Raw genomic sequence first — 22766 nt, forward strand, 5'->3', positions numbered from 1 at the left:
GGCTAAACACATGATTTATAATGATGGATGACGAATTGATAATTTATGTTGGTTTTTTTCACATATGTTTTGAAGATGAACTGATGTGACTTCTAAATTGGAAAGTACAGGACATAAATTGAAAAAACAAACAAAAAGAGAAATCATGTTATATATTTATATTCATGCTGTGAAGTGTACTTAGATATGAACAAAATTTAAGTATTTTCAGTGACTATTATTTATATTTATATTTTCATTTTTTCAGCTTTTTATCTTATCTAAACTTATTACTAACTATGAAATTTCTCTGACAACATAATATCAAAATTAATATTTTATAGGCCCAGTTCATGAAACCGTGTATGATTTCTGGAGAATGATATGGCAAGAACAGTCTGCCTGCATTGTAATGGTTACAAATTTAGTTGAAGTTGGCCGGGTAAGAGAAAAAAAAATACACATACAAACACACACATACATATACACATACAACATAGTCCTATGCATGAAAATTCAGGAAGCAACATGTAGTACACTTAAAATATAATGTTATCTAATTGTTTAAATTTGTTATAGATACAGTATTTCCATTGTGTGTTTCTAAGTGGACATCTAATGTCTGAGAAATTATTTGATTCTTATTGAGTAATAAAATAAGCTTTGATTTTATACTAAAATTTAATTGATTAGGGTTGTATAAGAGACTATGGAAGTCTTTATCATGTAATCGATTTTTTTTCTTATTTATACATTTGTTAAAACTGTGTTATAACTGCAATTTAAAGAGTTATTCCTGGGCCAGTGCCACGGCTCAATAGGTTAATCCTCCACCTGTGGCGCCGGCACACTGGGTTCTAGTCCCAATCGGGGCGCCGGGTTCTAGTCCCTGTTGGGGCTCTGGGTTCTGTCCCGGTTGCTCCTCTTCCAGTCCAGCTCTCTGCTGTGGCCCGGAGTGCAGTGGAGAATGGCCCAAGTCCTTGGGCCCTGCAACAGCATGGGAGACCAGAAGAAGCACCTGGCTCCTGGCTTCAGATCAGTGCGGTGCGCTGGCTGCAGCACGCCGGCCACAGCGGCCATTGTGGGGTGAACCAACGGAAAAGGAACACCTTTCTCTCTGTCTCTCTCTCTCACTGTCCACTCTGCCTGTCAAAAAGAAAAAAAAAAAAAGAGTTATTCCCGGAATTAAATCATCTTGGTTAATGTGCGTTATGATGTATTCAGTTTACCTTTGTATTCTTTTTTCATGTAGGTTAAATGCTATAAATATTGGCCTGATGATACTGAAGTTTATGGTGACTTCAAAGTAACTTGTGTAGAAATGGAACCACTTGCTGAATATGTAGTTAGGACATTCACCCTGGAAAGAGTAAGTTGAGTCCTGCAATGAATTTAGGAAATAATGACAAAATGATAAGTCATGGGTTTTTTTTTCTAAGAATGCGAAGATATTTCAACTATAGTGGTAATTCTAACAGGATATTTTATGTTGGTATACCAAAGTAGCAACATTGTTATTTTATTGATAGATTAATGCAGTTAAATGTATTTATTTAAATACATTTATGGTCATCCTGTAATTAGGAAAATGAAGACTTCCCAAACATGATGAATATGATTCAATAATAACTGGTAGCACACATGTTAAGGAGTGAAAAACTAAAGATTATTAATTTACTACAATAAACTAATATAGACTATTGTCATTTTTATAATCAGTAATGTGGTGTGGGTAATCATAGTAACTAGTATTGTGAGGAGCAACCCGGACTGGACTGAGTTACTGGAATTAAGACTTATTCTATGCATCTGCTCTCCCACAATATGGCGCTGGGAGAGGAGAAAACAGCTTCTACGCAGCTGCCTCTTGCCAACTTGAGTGCTGACCTCCAGGAGCTGATCCTGCTCCTGATTGGAGGAGAGCAGCGTACTCAGCGTGTGGGCAGCCGAGTTGGGATTGGCGGAGGAGGACTATAAAGGAGGAGAGAGACGGCATGCACCAGGAACATCAAACGGGAACATCTAAGGGGAACACCTGTGCAGCCCCCGAGAGAGCCGGCCGGTGGTGTGCCACTCCCCTGCGGAAGTGGGGAAAGTGGCCAGGGGGAACCGCCCTTCCACAGAGGTGGAAGGGACAGTAGCCAACCCGGGAAGAACCAGCAGCAAACCCGGGAAGGGCCGAGCAGACGAAAGAACAGCGCAGGGTCCTGTGTCATTCCTCCACGAAGACGGGGAGCGACATAATGGTGCCGTGACTCGGATATGAAGCCTAGGCAGGGTTCAGTGTTGCTCCTCCACGAAGACGGGGAGCGACAAGTATTAAACATTTTTGGAGGTTTTAGAATGAAATACCACCGCCAAAGGAAGAAACTGTATGAACCATTAGATAACACAAAATTATTTGACTTGAAATGCTTTAATACCAAAAAATGAGAAAATATTTTGAAATGGAACTAATAAAACTGCATTTAAATGACTGTAAAATTCATAAATCATAGCTTTTCCTTATATAGCAATAAATGGAAATAACATTAAAATCCTTCACAATAGCATTCTAAATTTGACTGGAATATTTTTAATAGAAAAGATGTAAGTCCTACTTGAATAAAAACAAAAAAGTGTATTGAGAACATAAAATTAGATCAAAATTGAAGACATGCAGTATGCTAGAAAATGGGGAGTACTGATGTTACTATCATTATAAGAATTAGCATAATCTTAATTAGAACAATATTGATTTCTATTTTCTTAATTTTTTGAGGAACCACATATTAGAAAATTACTCAGGAAAATTTAATTAAAAATGGTAGTTGTACATGTACTGCCTGATATGAAAATTTAGTGTAAAGAGCAAAACCAGTAATGTAAGAGAAAGAAAAAGGCTATAAAGTCCATGAAACAGGGATGGTGAAGTGTAAAATCAAGTCTTAAAATAATTTATGATCCTTTTCACTGAGGTTGACATGAAAAATAACAAATGTGATTTTTTTTCATTTGTATAATTTCATGATAATGTTTATCATTGTGACTACTCTAATTATTTGTTGCCCTGCTTTGTATAGGCTGTTGAGCTAGGAACTGGACCTTAAAAGAATTATAAAACATAACTCCTTCTTCCAAGATTTTGCTGTTATTGGTCTGCATAAGATAGAATCTAAATTCAGTTTTCAATTTAGTTTACTTTGTGTAATGCTTTTTTCCTTTTCTGACCGAACATGTGAGATTGAGATAGCATAGATAGCTAACAGTAGAGTAAAAATCATATAGGTTGTGGGTTTTTTTGCAACAAATGTGAATTTTTAAAAATGAATTCTTCAGTATTTCATGTATGCTCTCCAAGCTACCCCAATCTATAGACTTAACAAAAAGGAAGGAAAGAGCTTTAACCTGTGCGGTAAGGATTCTCTTAAACTAACCCAGCAGGAGAGAAGCACAGTGGATGCCTTGCGTCTTTCATTCTGCTGTTTTTGTTATTACAAATAATACTCTATGTACTGAATTCTTTCACAGAGCTAAGAAAAATAGTTTGCCTATAGAACAGTTTAGCTGTCTGTGTATTTTCACAAACCAATCTAGAGTAGCACTCTCCCGGAAAATCCCTACACGCTGTGCTTTAAAACCATTTTCAACCTGGATAAGCAAGGCATGAAAATCTCTTTGTGAGGTGAGAAGCTGGAAGGCTGCTTTTATACACCACTGAAGAACTCAGTGCCTTGGGTCAACAGGGCAGCATTGTAGCTTTTCCATTTCCTCCTTTTCCCCTAATGATTTTTGTCACTCCCAGTTAGAAACAGATTGTCAAGGTCAATAAAATTTACTCAGACTTATATAATGTAGAAAGACTTCACATTTTCTTTCTTTGACAGTTGCCTCACCATTAAGGTAATTCTTAGGCCATGTGAGGACAGCACCCTCTTTTAGAAAAGGTGTGATCTTTGGTAACTTTATCATTTTTGCTATTGTAATTCGAGTCTAATACCAGTAATTGTGTTTAATGGCTTTATTTTCATCCTTTTAAAAACTCTTCTTTCCGTCCGTGCAGAGAGGGTACAGTGAAATCCGGGAAGTTAAGCAGTTCCATTTCACGGGCTGGCCTGACCATGGGGTGCCATACCACGCTACAGGGCTGCTGTCCTTCATCCGGCGGGTCAAGCTGTCCAACCCTCCTAGTGCTGGCCCTATTGTTGTGCATTGCAGGTGAGAGGTGTTAATGTTGTTGGCTATATGCTGTCAGCTGCTTTTTTTTAAGCGTATCAAGACAAGATATTTAAGCAGAAAAATTAATGTATACTTATAAAATTCCACCTTCCACGTACTAGATCATGTGAAATAGAAATAAAACTTACCTGTTAGTAAGTTATAAAATGGAAATTTTCAATATACACATATTCATCCTGATGGGTATAATGATATATTCAAGTGCAAGTGTAGAAACTCTGCCTTTTAGTGACAATATTTGTATTTTTTGTTTTTGTTTTTATCACTCTTGCAAATCCCATATTGTATGGAATAGATGGTTAAAGTAGAGATTTTTTGCCAATCTAGTAAATTCTCAATAGAATCCCAGCTTTTAAAGCTAAATTTGAGATATACAGACTTACTAAATGGCTTAAATGCAAGAATTTGTGCTGCAACACAGCTAATTTAAAAAAAAATTTAAATGCCATCCATTAGAAGACCTTGAAAACTACATCAGTGGGATTCAGCAAATATAAGCAGAAAACATGAACATTGCATCCAGACTTTGCTCTGATTAGAAACTTCTGTTAAAACACACACATTCAGAGACACTAAAAGCAATTTACATGGTCTCATTTTGAGATGTGACCAGAAAAGTAAGTATTCAGAAAAGGTTTCTTTTAAGGCTGCACACTCTTCTCAAATATTATCTCCTCCATAATAAGTTGTACTTAAGCATTTTTTCCAACCTATGTGGGACTTAGATGACCATGTATAAGAAAAGCTGGGGTGGAGGGAGGCAGATAGCAGAGAATGAAATAAACTTAAGACATCCCAGAAGGACAAGATTCTATATACCTTAAAAAAAATCCTCATTTCAAGCCTCCTCAAGAAATCTGATGTTCTCTTCAATTACTTTACCTGTCTCCAAGCCTGGGAACAGTGATTGAGAAGATGTGAGGAGGAAAACGTAGACAGCCACAATATCTTTTGCTTAAATTTCTAAAAGAACAGTGAGTGTAAGGGAAGTGACCAAATCTGGAAAACAAAGAAATAACATTAGCAGCCCATCTGTGAACTTGGAAGATGAGACAGATAGGTTTTCAATTCAGGGATTTATCATACAAGCTTATTTTCTTAGGAATTTCTTGCTTCAGGAGTGCTTCAGGTTTCTCAGATACTCTCTAGAAACAGAAGTGACATTTTTCTCTGAGGAATCTCTAAATTTTTGGAAAAGAAGATGCTGAATACAAAGTGACTTCTCCAAAAAACATTATCTTGTTTGCTTCAATGACATCTGTATATAAAATTGCATAAACATTCTAAAAGAGTAAAATTATTATCAAAGTATGTTATTGTTCAGCATTGTGAATTAAATGCAGTGAGACAGTGGCTATCTTTGTGACCTGTTAGGAATGTAATAACTCATTTTCATTTTTCCCTTCAGGTGACAATTCAAATATTCTTTCTACTATCAGCCCTCCTCCCTTTGATAATCACCATCTCTTTCCCACCCACACCATCACATTTCCTCTGAATTACAGCTTTTCAGATTTCCAACTTAAAGGTTCTAAAAATTATTGCACCTCAGCATCTTACAAGGGTTTCTAAGGGAATGCACTGGTATTTTTGCATCATGGAGGGTGGCAGTTTTTCATTCTGTATGTCTGTTGCAAAAGCAGGAGTCTGCCTTAATTCTAAGAGTCAAAAACATGTGTATTAAATTTACATTAAATGAAGAGTCTATGAAGGAGGTGTGGAACTGGAATAACATTTATGTATCATTTTCCATGTGGCAATGATTGAAACCCTTCCTCCTTATCTTCAGTTTACACAAAACAGATGCTCTGTGTGAAAGCCTTTATTTAATCAATGTTTTTACACAGCATGACAAATTTCATGTTTTCATGTTGTTAAAATCGGTTGAGTCCACCTATCTGACTATAGAAGAAATCTTAATTCAAGTTACAAAGAGAAATATACTTCTTAAAGTTTGTTGAATTTCATTGTTTTTCAGTGCCGGTGCTGGACGAACTGGCTGTTACATTGTGATTGACATCATGTTGGACATGGCTGAAAGAGAAGGTGTTGTTGACATCTACAACTGCGTCAAAGCCTTACGATCTCGTCGCATCAACATGGTCCAGACAGAGGTAGGTTGATTCACCTCTAGTTCACCTCTAGTCGACTTTGTTTTGTTTTGTTTTGTTTTCTTGGTGGTGGTGTGGGGGGAGGACTTCCAACATTTATCAAACAAGGGTAGATGTTTTTCATATATAATCAATTTTAGCCAACTAAATTGTGTAGGAAAATATTTGTATTTATTTGAGTGCAGAGTCAGAGACAGCAAACAGCCAGAAAGGTCCCATCCATTGGTTCACTCAGCTGCCTGCAAGGGTCAGGGCTTTGTTGAGGCAAGAATCAGGAGCTGGGAAGGCTTTCCAGAACATTCTCAGAGGAGGCAAGAACCCAATGACCTGAGTCACTAGTGCTGCATCTCAAGAGACTGCGTTAGCAGAAAGCAGCAGTCATGAACTGGAACCTGGTGTTGAATCCAGTGCCCCCAATACGGGGGGTGGCATTTTAACTGCTAGGCTGAATGCCCGACCCATGTATTTTAATTAACAGTTCATAGATATAAAATTATTTGTGGAGCCAGCACTGTGGCATAGTAGGTAAAGCCGCCGCTTTGAGTGCCGGCATCCCATATGGGCGTCAGTTCAAGTCCTGCCTGCTCTACTTCCGATCCAGCTCTCTGCTATGGCCTGGGAAAGCAGTAGAAGATGGCCCAAGTGCTTGGGCCCCTGTACCCATGTAGTTGACCCAGAAGAAGCTTCTGGCTCCTGACTTTGGATCAGCGCAGCTCTGGCCATTGCGGCCATTTGGGGAGTGAACCAGCAGATACAGGACCTCTCTCTCTCTTTCTCTCTCTTTCTCTCTCTCTCTCTCTGCCTCTCTTTCTCAGTCTGTATAACTCCAACTTCCAAATAAATAAATAAATAAATCTTTTTTAAAAAAAGACAATTATTTGTTTCTCTAACTTTGAAAAAAAGTTTTGTTAAAATAGCGTGACATTTTCTTTCTTTGAATAGGAACAGTACATTTTTATTCATGATGCAATTTTGGAAGCCTGCTTATGTGGAGAAACTGCCATACCTGTCTGTGAATTTAAAGCTGCATATTTTGATATGATTAGAATAGACTCCCAGACCAACTCTTCACATCTCAAAGATGAATTTCAGGTATTGACTATTTCTAAAGCCTCTTTTGTGACTTACTATAATTTCTTCAAGGAACTAACAGTTCTTTCAAGGAAGGGCTTTCAAGTCAAATTTATAACCTTTTACCCTATTTTAAGTATAATATAATGCCTGTCTCTTTCATTATATGTATTATGGAGTCACTTTTGTATTAATGAGCTCTTATCTGTTGTACCCTGAAGGGCATATGAGTTCAGGCTCAGGGAAGAGAATGGGGAAAAGATATCATAAAAGTCAGATTCGGTGGAGATTTCTGTGTATTTATAGCCTTTTTTCATGCAGCTTTATGGATTTTGACCTTCCATGTCAATCACAATATGAAGAGATCAAGCACATTAATAATATTAACTGAAGTTTGCATTTAATTTTGTCTCTAAATAGCCCCAAATGTTTTCACTGGCCTTAAAACATCCCTGAAGGAGGGCGAAAATGAAGTCAAGGATAGCTTTAGAAAACTAATGTTTTGATTCTTGGTGTAGGGCTCTTTCTGACATGCCACAGTCTAGGGCTCTTTCTGGCACGCCACAGTCTGTCTTCAAACATGGTATGGCAGAACGTGAGCACACATGACAGTGTCCAACCCGGAAGTGCCAGCCTCATCGTACATGGTCCAGATTGTATTGTGTTTGGTCAGGCATTGCATTCTGCAGGTAGCTGTGTCATGTGACTTCCTCTTTCCTTTAAGAAGAGGCACACCGAACACTGTGTGTCTTGTTTCTTCATTAGCTTTAACTACAAGGTCTATCAGCCTGTCATAAGGGCAGATGCCGTTTGCCTTACACAGATCCTTCACTTTCCACTTGGCCTCCTGAATGCTTAATGGATCCACGTTATGCTATTAAATGGGTCACCGTCTTTTAACCTGGGGTCTCTTTTCTTTTTAGACTTTGAATTCAGTCACCCCTCGACTACAAGCTGAAGACTGCAGTATAGCGTGCCTGCCAAGGAACCATGACAAGAACCGTTTCATGGACATGCTGCCACCTGACAGATGTCTGCCTTTTTTAATTACAATTGATGGGGAGAGCAGTAACTACATCAATGCTGCTCTTATGGACGTAAGAGACTGCCCTCTTTGTTAGCATAAAGTGCCATGAAAATCTACGTAAGGCAACCGAACAGTAGCTAGTTTTCTTTCCTAGGAAATTAAAATAGCCTAAAAGAGAAAATTGGGAACTTTCTTTTTTGAAATATATACTTTTCTGGAGAAGAATTTGCAATTTTCCCTACAAGAATTTTAGGAACAATTATTTTTATAGCTTTAGGATAGATGTGGGGCTTGACTTTCAGTTCCTGTTTAAGAAGTGATTCGTTATGTTTCTCATATCAATTTCTTTCAGAAAAGAAAATTATAGCCTACCTATTTTGGATGTAGTCCGGAATTAATTTTCAAAAATTACAAAATGCCATGTCCTACCAAAGTTGTTAATTTTGGAAACTTTTATCTCTGACATTTAATGTTCCAGGAATTCACAGCTAACTTGTTTTCAACTACAAAGTATTTTATAACAAAGGCTATTTGTAAGTAACTAGGGAAGGCACGGAAGATATCTTGTTAACACACCTATCATAATGAAAGAACTATTTAGCCCCATTCTAATCTTCATAAACTACAGATGCCCCCACATATACTCAGGGTGTTAGCTGCTGCAGACAGCACAACATGGAAAGAGGGTTTTAAATTAAGTCTTTAGCTTCCTGACTTTGATTTCCTTGGGAAGAAACAAGAAGGCTATTATTGTTCAGAATTCTTTTAAACAATATATCACCTTCGTTTCTCACTTTTGCCTTTTCCCTTACCGAGGGGGAAAAAAAACTTGGCAGGGTGAGAGGAGGAGTCAGGGGTCATCCCTTTCCTACTGTGATGAAGCTAGGCTGTTGCTCCTATTCTGTTTGATAGAACTGTCATCTGTAAATTGTAAGCCTACTAGTGGAGACTTAGAAAAGCCCACATTTCACTTCTGGTCCTAGGCAGGTACTGTGCTCTCTTTTGTGCTGTGGAGCAGAGACGCGTGTCAAAGCAAGCTCAAATGAACAGCTTCCGGCCTTGCTGTGATGGAGTCTTGCTGACCACTACTCCCTGCCACTGAAGTCACACTGGATGCTAATTTTATCCTTCTCGTGCTAGTTGTCTTGAGAGGCAGACACCTTTTCATTTCTGAGTGTGGATATGGAATGAAAAAGGATGTGTGAAAAAGAAAAAGAAAAAAAATATTATTGGAAAAAGTATTGATAGGTTTGAATTTTTCATCTTCATCATCTTGGTCAACTTGTTTCTCAATTTCCAGTTTGTCTTCTTTTGCATATAAATACTGAAACCTTATTTTCTACTCCTTCCCTCTGTTTGCTTAATGCCCCAAGATTCCACAGAGACAGGTTTCATAGCCGAAGCTGCGTTGTGGGTTTGTTAATGTAACTAAGTCTTCGGAGAAGTAAGAATGGTTTGATGTACAAGAACAGGGCTATTGCTCAACACTACACTTCGCCTTGCCTCTTGCCCCCAGCATTCGTGTTAAAAACCTGTTAGGCAGGCCTGTGATGTTTTAGGAGAGAATGCCAAATAGTCTGTGATTACAAAACATTATATGTGCTCTTGCATTTACAGAGGAGAGAGGAAAACTCGAGGGCCCTCCCTTCTCATCTCATCACCATACATCTCCCTGTGACTCAAAAACTGAGTCAATATCTGTCAGCCTACCCTGCTATCTAAATGGAAGAAAAACACTGTTCTGATAATTTCTCATGAACCTTCATACCTTTATTCGGAGATACTCATCCCATTCCCAGGTGTAACTTGTAAGGTTTTGGAGGTCATTTATAAGTAGAAGGTGAATTACCTTCTACTCATATTTTTCCTGCAGGCTTCATGGAATGGAATGCCATGGTTAATAGCCATTCTCCAGTGGAGGTAGCATCAGTGAAGTCCAAGGATCAGTTTCCTTAACAATGGGAAGACACTTTGTTTTGTTTTGTTTTGTTTTGTTTTGTTTTACGGGCAGAGTGGACAGTGAGAGAGAGAGACAGAGAGAGAGGTCTTCCTTTGCCGTTGGTTCACCCTCCAATGGCCACCGCGGCCTGCTCGCTGTGGCCGGCGCACCGTGCTGATCCGATGGCAGGAGCCAAGTGCTTCTCCTGGTCTCCAATGCGGGTGCAGGGCCCAAGCACTTGGGCCATCCTCCACTGCACTCCCTGGCCACAGCAGAGAGCTGGCCTGGAAGAGGGGCAACCGGGACAGAATCCGGCGCCCCGACCAGGACTAGAAGCTTGTGTGCCGGTGCCGCAAGGTGGAGGATTAGCCTAGTAAGCTGCGACGCCGGCCAAACACCTGTTATTAGTATGACACAAATGAGTTAGGATATCATTGACAGTTTTTCTCTGCATAGAGAAACTTATCCCTGGCAACTGTCTAGTTATTTTTATTTTTACAAACAGTTGTAATCACTGTGTAGAATTATATGGTTCTATTTTAGAGTAGTCCAGCAGTTAACAAAATGACAGATTGCCCAGGTGAGATAAACTTTGCTTTTACCACTCATCCCTCTGCAAAGAAATAATACATTGATTGTGTCCCAATCAAGAGGCACTTGGTAAACAAGGAGCCAGATGTGCTGGGGATGTTGTGCTTACTTTATCTTTAGTCTCTCAGAGCTCATTCATTGCCTTTGGAAAATTGAAACAGCCCAGCAGGCGCCTCGTGGTGGATCTTAACCTCAAGAAATTCTTTCATTTCTTCTATTGTGTTTACCCAGTGTTTTCTCAGTAAGATAAAAACTCAATCTTTCCTCAAATTGCTTTGGTGGCATCTAAGTCTCCCCGCCAATCTGACTCATTTTTAATTCTAGCACATTCAAAATCTATTACTCCATGGCTAAGCAGCATTCTGGCTCCATCTCTTACCGATCCTCTGCTGAAGTGTTATTAAATCTGTTCGTATAACTGATCATGCATTGAAGTTCTTATGTCTCTCCATCTATTTGGCTTCTCCACAGAGCTACAGGCAACCAGCTGCTTTCATCGTCACACAATACCCTCTGCCGAACACTGTGAAAGACTTCTGGAGATTAGTGTATGATTATGGCTGTACCTCCATTGTGATGTTAAATGAAGTCGACTTGTCCCAGGTTAATAACTGTGATTTTGCTTTTGTGTTCTTGCACACAACGAAATAAAGTAATAATAAAAGGCTAAAATCTGCTTTATAGTACCTAATTAAAAAGAAAATAATGCTTGTTTTCTTTTTCTTGAAAAACATTGATCATCATCTAGGGCTGCCCTCAGTACTGGCCAGAAGAAGGGATGCTACGATATGGCCCTATCCAAGTGGAATGTATGTCTTGTTCAATGGATTGTGATGTTATCAACCGGATTTTTAGGATATGCAATTTAACGAGAGTAAGTCATTTTGGGGTCTTTCTAACTGAACTGATTCCAAACCAGGAGATTGTAACTATGATGGGGTATAATTCCATTCAGACAACAGGGAGAGTGGAATTAATAAGCACTGCATAACCCATCTCAAAGCACGTGATCATCTTTTGTCTTAGTAGTAGAACAAAAACGCATTCCAAATGCAGGAAAGTAGAAATGCTGCAAGCTTGGTTTTCTGGTCAGTTACTAGACAACATATTCCATCTGGAAATGCAGATTCCGATGCACTCGTTCAGTCAAGTTTGATAGTCTGAGCCTGGCCCCTGAGCATATGTAGACTCATTTTTAGGATGTCTTGTTAGAACTGACATCCAATCAGAAGAGTCCTCTGATTGAAAAATAAGCGCACCATCATAATGACAGACAGGAGTATCGATCCGCCATTGTAGGGGGGTTCCGCATCGCTTTTGCAAGTCCTGTGTGCAAGAGAGGAATCCCCTCCTGAAAGAGAGGTCAATCAGGGCAACATTGACTCTCTTTTGTTCCCCAGTTTCATCTTTCTAAATTCCCAACCTCTGGGTCTGCCCAGACCTAAAGGGAGAGTCAGTGTTGCCACTGCTGTGCCTTTCCCTAGGAGCAAAGTGAACAACTGGGTCCCTGGGAAGTCTTTTTCCTGACTCTTCATGTGCTACGTACTAAATAACTAACACTTGGCTTTTCTCTCCTTCAAAAGAAATCAAGTACTAATAAAAGCTGTTGAGATCATGTAACCAGATAGCAAGCAGAATTTGAAAGGAACACATTAATAGCTTCCATGGAATTATGCATCATTTAAAGGGAAAGATAGCTCTGTTTCTCAAAACACCATCTTTTTGTGTATGTGCTATTTTGACTATAAATCAGGATTTTCATGTTTCATTATTTTGTCTATCAAAATGACTATATGTGGGCCTAATAAATCTATATATATATATGATATATATATATGATATATATATATGAGTAAGGGATAAAGTTATATCCAGCTCTGCTGTTCATTTCAGTAAAGAGAAAAAAGATAACTTCAGTCACGTCATAATATTCATACATAGCTTAGATGTTAATTTAAATGGAATCTCATTATGTCTGCACATCTGTTACATTATGGTTCCAGTAATATTTTAGCTGAGAAACCATTGCTACCATGTGGGGAGCAATCCGGACTGGACTAAGTTACTCGAATTAGGACTTATTCTATGCATCTGCTCTCCCACAATATGGCGCTGGGAGAGAAGTAAACAGCTTCCGCACAGCTGCCTCCAGTTCAACCAATTAACTGTAGGACTTGCTCCTGATTGGAGAGCAGCGTACTCAGCCGAGTTGGGATTGGCGGAGGAGGACTATAAAGGAGGAGAGAGACGGCATGCACCAGGAACATCTATGGGGAACATCTGAGGGAACCCGTGCAGCCCCCGAGAAAGCCGGCCGGCGGTGTGCCGCTCCCCTGCGGAAGTGGGGAATGCGGCCAGGGGGAACTGCCCTTCCACGGAGGTGGAAGGGATAGTAGCCAACCCGGGAAGAACCAGCAGCAAACCCGGGGAGGGCCGAGCAGACGAAAGAACAGCGCAGGGTCCTGTGTCGTTCCTCCACGAAGAGGGGGAGCGACATAATGGTGCCGTGACTCGGATATGAAGCCTAGGCAGGATTTAGTGTCGTTCCTCCACGAAGAGGGGGAGCGACATAATGGTGCCGTGACTCGGATAGGAAACCTGACTCGGATAGAAAACACAGGACGGATAGGAAACCTAGAACGGATAGGAAACTTAGGACGGATATGAAACTTAGGAGGGAAGAAACGGGAAGAAACGGGAAGAATTGGGAAAATACCGGAGAGAGAGACTAGCAAACAGCCTAGGGAAAAGCCGGACGAAAAGGGTGCCGGAAGAAGCTATTGAAAGCCTAGGCATAGACTCGGATACGGACTACGGGGGGAAGCTGGGAGAAATCTCTAAGGTCGAAAGCGAAAGTGAAAGCTAGAACAAACAGGCTCAGTCGCGGACTGTGGGGAGAGGCCAGGAGAAATGAGGGAGGAATATTGTTGGAAGAAAACTTAGGGAAACATACCGGGTAGAGAAAAATGTTAGGGAAATTGAAGCCGCGGGGGGCAGGCCGAGGCGGATACGAAAGCCACTTTGGGATTCTCAAGTTAGCCCGGGAATAGGGGGCGAAAAGTTGAAACCAGAAGCTGAGACGTAAGCCAGATTGGGATCCGTCTGATTAGCCCGGGGAGCAAAGGACGGGAAGCCAAATCGTGGGGCGGAGACGTACGCTGGGTTGAATTCGCCAGGCTAGCCCGGGGAACTTAGATTGAATCCTAGTGGCGGACACGTGAGCTACGCTGTGTTACTCGCGGAAGCCGCCGCGTGCAGAGAGAGCACGGGGCGTGAATAGATAGGGAACGCTGGCGTAGGCCGTGGTTCAGACGCGAAAGGGTTAAGCGTGGAGGCCGCGGAGCGCGCCAAGCCGAGCCGCGCAAAGCCGGGAAGTTGCGCAGATGAGAGAGGCGTGCGGGCTGAAGCGGCGCAGAGCCGGGAACCCGCCGGCGGGGCGAGGTGCCGGAAAGCCGCAGGGATAAGAGAAACAGAAGTTTGGAAGTGAAGTAAAAGAGAAATGGGAATGCTGGAAGATAGAAGTGAAATGGGAGAGGTAGGAATGCCCGGAGATAGAGAAATAGAGAAAAATAAGGCCTCCCCTCAACATGCCAATTAGAAGGCTTGGATTCGGTCTGCCCGATTAGTGAGGCGATGAGCACCTGGGCGGCTAGCCGCAGGTCACCGAAGATAGGCACAAACCAACACTAATAAGTCTCCCCCACAATACGGCAATGAGAAGGCTTGGATTCGGTTTGCCTGATAGGTTTTGTAAACACCTGCAGGCAGTTCTAGCAGAGCAGAGCATGCGCTGCAGGGCACCGAACACAGGCACGCATCAGCGCCTAAAAACCTCCTCACAATGGCGAAGAGAGGACCCGGATTCGGTTTTCCTGATTGATAGGACTTGTAAGAGCCTGTGGCAACTCTAGCAAGTAGAGCAGAGTGTGTTCCGCGGGACACCGAAGACAGGCGCGTATCAACGCTAAAAAATAAAAAGAAAGGGGGATCTGTGGGGAGCAATCCGGACTGGACTAAGTTACTCGAATTAGGACTTATTCTATGCATCTGCTCTCCCACAATATGGCGCTGGGAGAGAAGTAAACAGCTTCCGCACAGCTGCCTCCAGTTCAACCAATTAACTGTAGGACTTGCTCCTGATTGGAGAGCAGCGTACTCAGCCGAGTTGGGATTGGCGGAGGAGGACTATAAAGGAGGAGAGAGACGGCATGCACCAGGAACATCTATGGGGAACATCTGAGGGAACCCGTGCAGCCCCCGAGAAAGCCGGCCGGCGGTGTGCCGCTCCCCTGCGGAAGTGGGGAATGCGGCCAGGGGGAACTGCCCTTCCACGGAGGTGGAAGGGATAGTAGCCAACCCGGGAAGAACCAGCAGCAAACCCGGGGAGGGCCGAGCAGACGAAAGAACAGCGCAGGGTCCTGTGTCGTTCCTCCACGAAGAGGGGGAGCGACATAATGGTGCCGTGACTCGGATATGAAGCCTAGGCAGGATTTAGTGTCGTTCCTCCACGAAGAGGGGGAGCGACACTACCAAACAAAGACTTGTCTGTGAATTGAGCTGGTTACATGAAAATTATTCTAGGAACTGAAGTCTGTATTACATTTTTTGTTAGCATATTTATTTCTTGGTTAGTTTTTCTTCCTCTACATTTGATGATCCTGGTCCTTACTAGTGCATGATTTTTTTTTTCTATTTCCAATGTCATTTATTATCACTGACCAAGTGTTGAGTATACATCGATGACAAGTTGGGTGTTGTACCAAGTAGGGCCCATGGCCTGCCAGAAGACACCCTTGCAATTGGCACTTCAAATTAATGCCTGTTTTATATTTTATTCATATTCTTGCTCATATTTTTACTGCAGAGTTTGAAATTTTGAGTCATTCTTTGAACAATTCTACTCTTTGGAAAATATTGTACAAATTTCTAATGATAACAGAGATGAAGGGGACAGAGAGATTTCCCTTTTTCTTAACATACTTATATTTGATCAGGAAAAAAAACATTAAACAAACAAGTGTATAGTCTTTATGACAACTATGATCCATTTTTTCAGAAAAGATGTACAGAATACAAACTGCCGTAGCTGATAGCTGAGTGATCAAAGGAGACTTTGAGATGTTGGTATTAAAGTCAGAATTTGAAGAATTGTTCCCACAACACATGCACTTCAGTACTAAAACAAGAATGTCCAAGGCAAACTCAAGACAAACTGATCACTATTTTTTGGATTGAGAAGCACAGGCAAGAAAGTTTCTAGGCCAAGAGGACCCCACACGCAAACTCCCCAAGGCAGGAAATGATTTGAAAAATGAACTAATAAGGCCACTGTGTCTAGAACTTGAAGAGCGTGTTAAAGAAAAAGGGAAGTTGAAGAAGGGGGTGGAGCCAGATCTTGTAAGGATTTTTAAGTCATAACTGTGATTTGGGTTTTTGCTAAGATATTTCAAAGCCATGAAAGCAAGGAATGACAGGATCAAATTTGCATTTGAAAATAATCATGATGCCTGAAGTAAGAAGGCATTGCAAACAGACCGAAGTTTATTCAGGGAAATCGAGCAGGAAATTAATTATCATAACTCGTGATTAGGAGAGCAGTGGTGTCAGTAGAGAGAAGGAGATGAACTTGAGTTATTTAGGAAGTGTAATCATAGGAACTAACTGCTGTAGATATGAGAAGGAAAAGCAAGTACAAAGGATAGTTTCCATATTTCTCCTGCCATAACTGAGAATATTTCTCGTGTACAAGGGCCCTTCAAAAAGTTCATAGAAAAATGGAATTAGAAGGTAAGTTTATTTTGGTGCAAACAATTTTTGAAGTGCATGCATACTTTCTCCATGATATGCACTTCCCACAAACTTTATGAAGACCCCTTGTACATCAGCTGCACTCAACCCACTGCAAGTTTTATTTGCATTGTGAATGACATGCACGTTGTGCTTTTGAGTACGAAGTGCTGTCCCAACTGATGTTCATGAAAATCCTTTTTCCTCTACAGCCCCAGGAAGGCTATCTGATGGTGCAGCAGTTTCAGTATCTAGGGTGGGCTTCTCATCGAGAAGTGCCTGGCTCCAAACGTTCGTTTTTGAAGCTGATACTGCAGGTGGAAAAGTGGCAAGAGGAATGTGAGGAAGGGGAAGGTCGGACGATCATCCACTGCCTGTGAGTCCAACAGCCAGGCCTGGCCCTGCGCGCGGCCTTGGTGCTTATCTTCTCATTGGCCTTTGCATTTTCTTTATTAAAAGAATTTCTGACTCACATCTTAGAGACCTCCTGCAGAGGCTGTTTTAAAACGATCTTTCTGGGGCTGGCGCGGTGGCGCACTAGGTTAATCCTCCACCTGCGGAGCCAGCATCCCATATGGGCGCCGGGTTCTAGTCCTGGTTGCTCCTCTTCCAGTCCAGCTCTCTGCTGTGGCCTGGGATAGCAGTGGAGGATGGCCCAAGTACTTGGGACCCTGCAACCACACGGGAGACCAGGAAGAAGCACCTGGCTCCTGGCTTTGGATTGGCACAGCTCCGGCTGTTGCGGCCATTTAGGGAGTGAACCAATGGAGGGAAGACCTTTCTCTCTGTCTCTCTCTCTCACTCTCTATAACTCTATCAAATAAATAAATAAAAATCTTAAAAAAAAAAAGATCTTTCTGTCTCATAGTTTTTATTTGTTTGTAAATACAGATTACCAGATCGTTTTTATATGATGGAAATTCTTTCGGACATTACCCTGAACAAGTGGATGTGACCCGTGACTCTCAAAGTTCCTATCTACAATGCCTTTGCTTTGCTTGCTTTCAGAAATGGTGGCGGACGAAGTGGCATGTTCTGTGCCATAGGCATCGTGGTTGAAATGGTGAAACGGCAAAATGTTGTTGATGTCTTCCATGCGGTGAAGACACTAAGGAACAGCAAGCCCAACATGGTGGAAGCCCCGGTGAGTCAGGGAATCTTTGGCTTAAAAGGGGTCTTAGAGATTGGGTAGTCTCACACAAACTTACTGATTTGACTTTATGCACACAGGGAATCAGATGTAAAATGAGTCATTCTGGGGACTTTCCTGCCCAGTTGATAGTTGGCTAATTACCTTCCTCTACTGACAGAAGCTTAATCACATATCACAAAGATTGCTAAAAATGAAAAAAACATATTTTCATTTAATTTGGGCAATGTGTAAATTTTTTTCTATTATAGCCAATAGTTATTTTCTGCAGTAAACTATAGTGAACGCTACTATAGTAAGAATAAATCTTGCTACCCAGGCTGTATTCTTGGTTATTTTTAAAACATAATGATTTCATTGAAAGTAAAAGATTCATCTGAAGGTTTTACTTCCTAGTACATCAGTACCTTAGACATCCAATGTTCTAAAAATGCAACTGAAATTTATTTTTTCATAGGCATTATCCATTAGTGTTCATTTTCTGATCAGATTATAAATTGTTAAACTATCATGATGGCAATTTTATTTTAGAATAAATATGATTGTATATAAATGACAGTATGATATCATCTGAGTTTCCAAAGCTCCTACAATCAGAACACAGCATGCAATACAAGATCCTTTAGGTGTGAGTGTGCGGCCTGGGGGGTTCATCTGGAGGAAGCTCTAGGCTGTGAGAGACTGTATGGTTTATACTCACAGAAAAGTAAACCATAGAAACCAAGGCATCATCATTGCTTGCCCTATATGTATCAAGATGATCAGATAACTAAAATGAGAAATTCAGTAAACTTTGAAGTATTTTCACCACTTCCTGCTCATGGATTGCTCACACCAAAGTACATTGCTTCCTGACAAAATCTGAACAGTTGGGTTTCTACTGTTTCACTTTTACAAGTGCTAGCAGACTTTTATACAAGTCCTCAAACCCGATCTGGTCCATGCCTTCTGACTAGGTTTTTGCAGCTGTTTAGATAAGCGGATTTTGGTTGTGACTGGTGTTAGCAATGGAAATGGAAAAAGGTGGATGGATTTGAGATAATTTTGAGGTAGAACTCTCAGATCTGCTTGCAAAATAGATGGGTTACATCTTTAAATTCTTGCATCTGAAGTATGAAGATGCCTTGATATAAACTCTGCCTCCATCTCTCAGATCAAATCTTAAAATCATCAGTGGAATCATTGTGGGCTTAAAATTTCAACTTGAGGGGCCGGCGCTGTGGTGCAGCAGCTTAACGCCCTGGCCTGAAGCACCGGCGTCTAGTCCCGGCTGCTCCTCTTCTGATCCAGCTCTCTGCTGTGGCCTGGGAAGGCAGTGGAAGATGGCCCAAATCCTTGGGCCCCTGCACCCGCGTGGGAGGTCTGGAAGAGACTCCTGGCTTTGGATTGGCACAACTCTGGCTGTTGTGGCCAATTGGGGAGTGAACCAGCAGATAGAAGACCTATCTCTCTCTGTCTCTACCTCTCTCTGTAACTCTTTCAAATAAATAAAATAAATCTTAAAAAAAAATTTCAACTTGAACTCTCATTATCCACTTATAAAAAAAAATGAGTTAATGGTTAATGTCTTCTATTTTAGAATCTTCAAAATCCTTGACTGTTTTCCTTTACATTCATATCACACGAATCATGACTGAGTTAATAATGAGCTCAGTGTGCCATGGAGTTGAGCTAGCAAGTGTGGCAAGGAAACTCAGAGTATAAAGAAATTGCTAGAGACTACATGAGAGAACTGTTTCCAGCACTGTTTGGTTCTTTGGGTGCGCTTTCCCCATTGGTAGGCTAGTTTAAATCATACGTACTTGGTAATTAGGAGAGGAATGATAAAAACTTCTTGGGGAAGGTTTTATTGCCTAGTTTGTTAACTTTTGACAGCTTATAATTCAACTTTAAATTGCAAAACACAGTTTAATATGATAGGACTTTTTAACTCCTAAGGAAATAATGTTAAACACAACAAAAATATTAGCATATGTTTACTGTAGCATGTTAAGATACTGAAAAAAATAAAAATAAGCTAATAAGTAATCCATGTATTATACTTTATGTAGTGTTAAATGATATGTTCAATAACATGGAAAAACACTCATAACAATGTTAAATTTTTTAAAGTAAAATGGTTATACTGTCATATATATGCAATCGTATTCTAAAATAATTACTATTTCAAATATGCATGAAAAAGGGATGCTTCAAATTACGGCAGTGTTTTCATAGAATTATAGCTCCTTTTCTGATTCTTTATATTTTTCTGTGTTGAGAAATTTTTCTATAATGATCGGATATTACTATTATGATCAGATTTAAAAACTGAGCCTTAAAAAAAGTCCAATAAGTGATATAGAGAAAAGATAAATTGTCTTTTTAACATCCAGTTCCTTTTCCTTAAAGGAAAAGCATCAGTAGACTCAAGTGTAAAATACGTGTGTGCTCAGACATTAATCTTGTGTATAGAAAAAAAGTATGAGTCCCTGGGTAAACGGATTGGCAAGTCTTCGTTTGGTAGCTGTTATTCTCTGTTAGTCTTTTCCTTAATTCCCTCAATCCTTTGTTGTAACACCTTTCAGGAGCAGTACCGTTTCTGCTATGACGTAGCTCTGGAGTATCTGGAATCGTCTTAGTCGGGTGAGACTCTAAAGTACGCCCAGACAGAAACGCCGTCATCTGTCGAGCCAGCAGCTGTTGTACCTGTTACGCCTGCGCAGAAAGATTTTGATGTGGGGGGTGGGAGACTTTTACATTTGAGAGGTAAAAGTATTTTTCTTATGAAGTTGTGTATCTAAATTTAAAAAAGGACTGAATTAGTTTCTATTACTGTATTAAAGCATCAACAGTTCGTGCCACATAAATTATATTTAATAAGAACCATATTCAGGTGAGAACTTAGGAGTGTTTGGACAGTGAATATGCAGCCTTTTCTCTCCTGGTTTCAGTAGAGCAGCCACCACGTGTTGCATGACTTGATACTTTCTATGTGGCGAATTTCTCTCCTTTTTTTAAGATAAAAGCTGTTGAATCTTTAAAGGAAGAAAAGCAAAGCTGTGCAAATTCATAGTAAAGTCATTTTTATATGTTTCAGGTGTAGCAGATCTCTATATAAATATATAAATATATATAACTGGCTTATTTTCTTTTAATGTGCAATGATGGCTGGATCATTTAAAATTCTTTTTAGAAAATAACATAAGCCAAAGACTCAAGTGTAAATATGTCTATATGGAGAAAGCACATTATATTTATTGGTTACTGACATTCCTTTTTTTGATGGCTAAAATACTACCACCACACAATCATTTTTTTTTCTGAAGAAAGCTTTTAATTTAGCTAAAATCAATTGTAAACGATTTTGTAGTTTATTTTTTGTATGTTCTAGTGTAAGTAGAGGATAATCTTTTTATTCATAAACCAGGAAGCAATGTTCTTTAGAGTGATTTCTCTTGTGTACATGCTTGTGAATTAAATTTATGTAAAACATCTTGGCAAGTGGGTCTTCGAATTTAGGACCAAATGAAAACATTTTGTTGAAAAATGTAAGCTTTTTCACAACTTCATGAGGCCAACAAGGGTTCTGGTGATCATATATGAGAAATGCACATACTAAAAGGTCCTGCTGATGACTTGCGGAGTTTTGAAAATATCCTTTAAGCATCATTTAAATTTTAAAGGAATCGATCCTTTCAGCCTGTGGCCAAGCACTGGTCAAGAAATCGAAGTGGCAACGTTTATGCTTTCAGGGTCAAGTTTTAGCAAACTGTAAAACAGTCAAGGTGATAGAATGTTTCTTGTGATGTTTACATGCACAGACTTTCGGTTCTGACCGTAGTAAGTGTGAACAAATCAATGCCAGGTTTCTGTTTTTGTGCATTGTCAGGGGACTCTCAAATGAACCTTGCTAAATGTAGTCTTGTTCACATGCTCCATGTAGCTGTACCTTCACATCATCAGCTTGCAGTTTGTTATTGACTGAAGCATTCCAGTGTCCTCTTTCTAGATTGCCAGTTCATGACATGGTGCTTATAGAGATTTAATTAAAGTAAGAGTGAAATAAAGTTTTTATAATTACAGCAATTGTTGTTTGCACATCATTTTTTCTGCTTAATTTTCATGCCTCCACTCCCAAATAAATAATGTATTCTTACACTGACACCAGTAAGCCACGAAAATTCTATGAAAAGCAAGACCAAAGTTCAAGCTGTAGTTTCTTTTATTTTTATTCTCTAAATTGACAATCAAAAAGTCCAGGTGAGTGGAGAAGAAACAGCCAGGGATTTGATGTCAGTTTGACCTTTTTTGTTTTGTTTTTTAGCTTCTATATTTATATGTCACTATCCATTTGTGTAATACACATTTTCTTCTTACTTTAATCAAACTTGAGAAATAGTATTTATCATGCCTATTTTACATTTGATGGAATTAAAGCTAGTGAGAAGATGAATGATTTGTCAAGAAATTCAAATCTGAGTCTGACTTAGCAGCTCTCTCTTTTACACCAGGCACACTGCCTCCCTGATGTTTACAAAGGAGGGGGGAAATATTGGCACATTTTTCTTCTTAATAATTGCCTTTCTAATAAAGCATTATCATTGTGGGCATCTTCAAGCTCTCTTTTGCTTTATACGTTATTACATGGGTGACTTTCACTAGTGAAAATTCAGATAGAACAGCCTTCTCTTTTCTTAGGAAGACTGATTTCCTTTTCAACATGAAGGCAGTTAACAATTAAACAAGTAGTCTATCTTTGTTTTTGGTTGCTGGGTAATTTATAAAGAAAAATTTATTTTGGCTTGTGGTTCTGTGGGAAGCAATGTCCATGACCACCTGCTCAGCTTCTGGTTTGGGTTTCATGCTGCTGTATCTCATGGTTGACATGGAAAGTGCAAGGAGGCACTTGCA

At 40.1% G+C, this 22766-nt stretch overlaps 1 protein-coding gene across 12 annotated transcripts in view; it reads left to right on the forward strand.

Annotated features, from left to right (window-relative positions):
* PTPRK (protein tyrosine phosphatase receptor type K) overlaps nucleotides 1-21941 on the forward strand; it is a 591026-nt gene extending 569085 nt beyond the window's left edge. For all 12 annotated transcript variants that reach the window (XM_051855347.2, XM_070073615.1, XM_070073617.1 and 9 more), the window contains 11 exons: nucleotides 324-421; nucleotides 1232-1348; nucleotides 4022-4176; nucleotides 6176-6311; nucleotides 7251-7400; nucleotides 8303-8476; nucleotides 11408-11539; nucleotides 11685-11810; nucleotides 16936-17099; nucleotides 17732-17867; nucleotides 20441-21941. In XM_051855347.2, the coding sequence (XP_051711307.1) occupies nucleotides 324-421; nucleotides 1232-1348; nucleotides 4022-4176; nucleotides 6176-6311; nucleotides 7251-7400; nucleotides 8303-8476; nucleotides 11408-11539; nucleotides 11685-11810; nucleotides 16936-17099; nucleotides 17732-17867; nucleotides 20441-20494 (1442 nt within the window). In that variant the 3' untranslated portion in view covers nucleotides 20495-21941. The remainder of the gene's footprint in view (nucleotides 1-323; nucleotides 422-1231; nucleotides 1349-4021; nucleotides 4177-6175; nucleotides 6312-7250; nucleotides 7401-8302; nucleotides 8477-11407; nucleotides 11540-11684; nucleotides 11811-16935; nucleotides 17100-17731; nucleotides 17868-20440) is intronic.
* The last annotated feature ends 825 nt before the right edge of the window (nucleotides 21942-22766 follow it).

Source organism: Oryctolagus cuniculus, chromosome 5, assembly GCF_964237555.1.
Source record: "Oryctolagus cuniculus chromosome 5, mOryCun1.1, whole genome shotgun sequence".
Lineage (NCBI taxonomy): Eukaryota > Metazoa > Chordata > Mammalia > Lagomorpha > Leporidae > Oryctolagus > Oryctolagus cuniculus.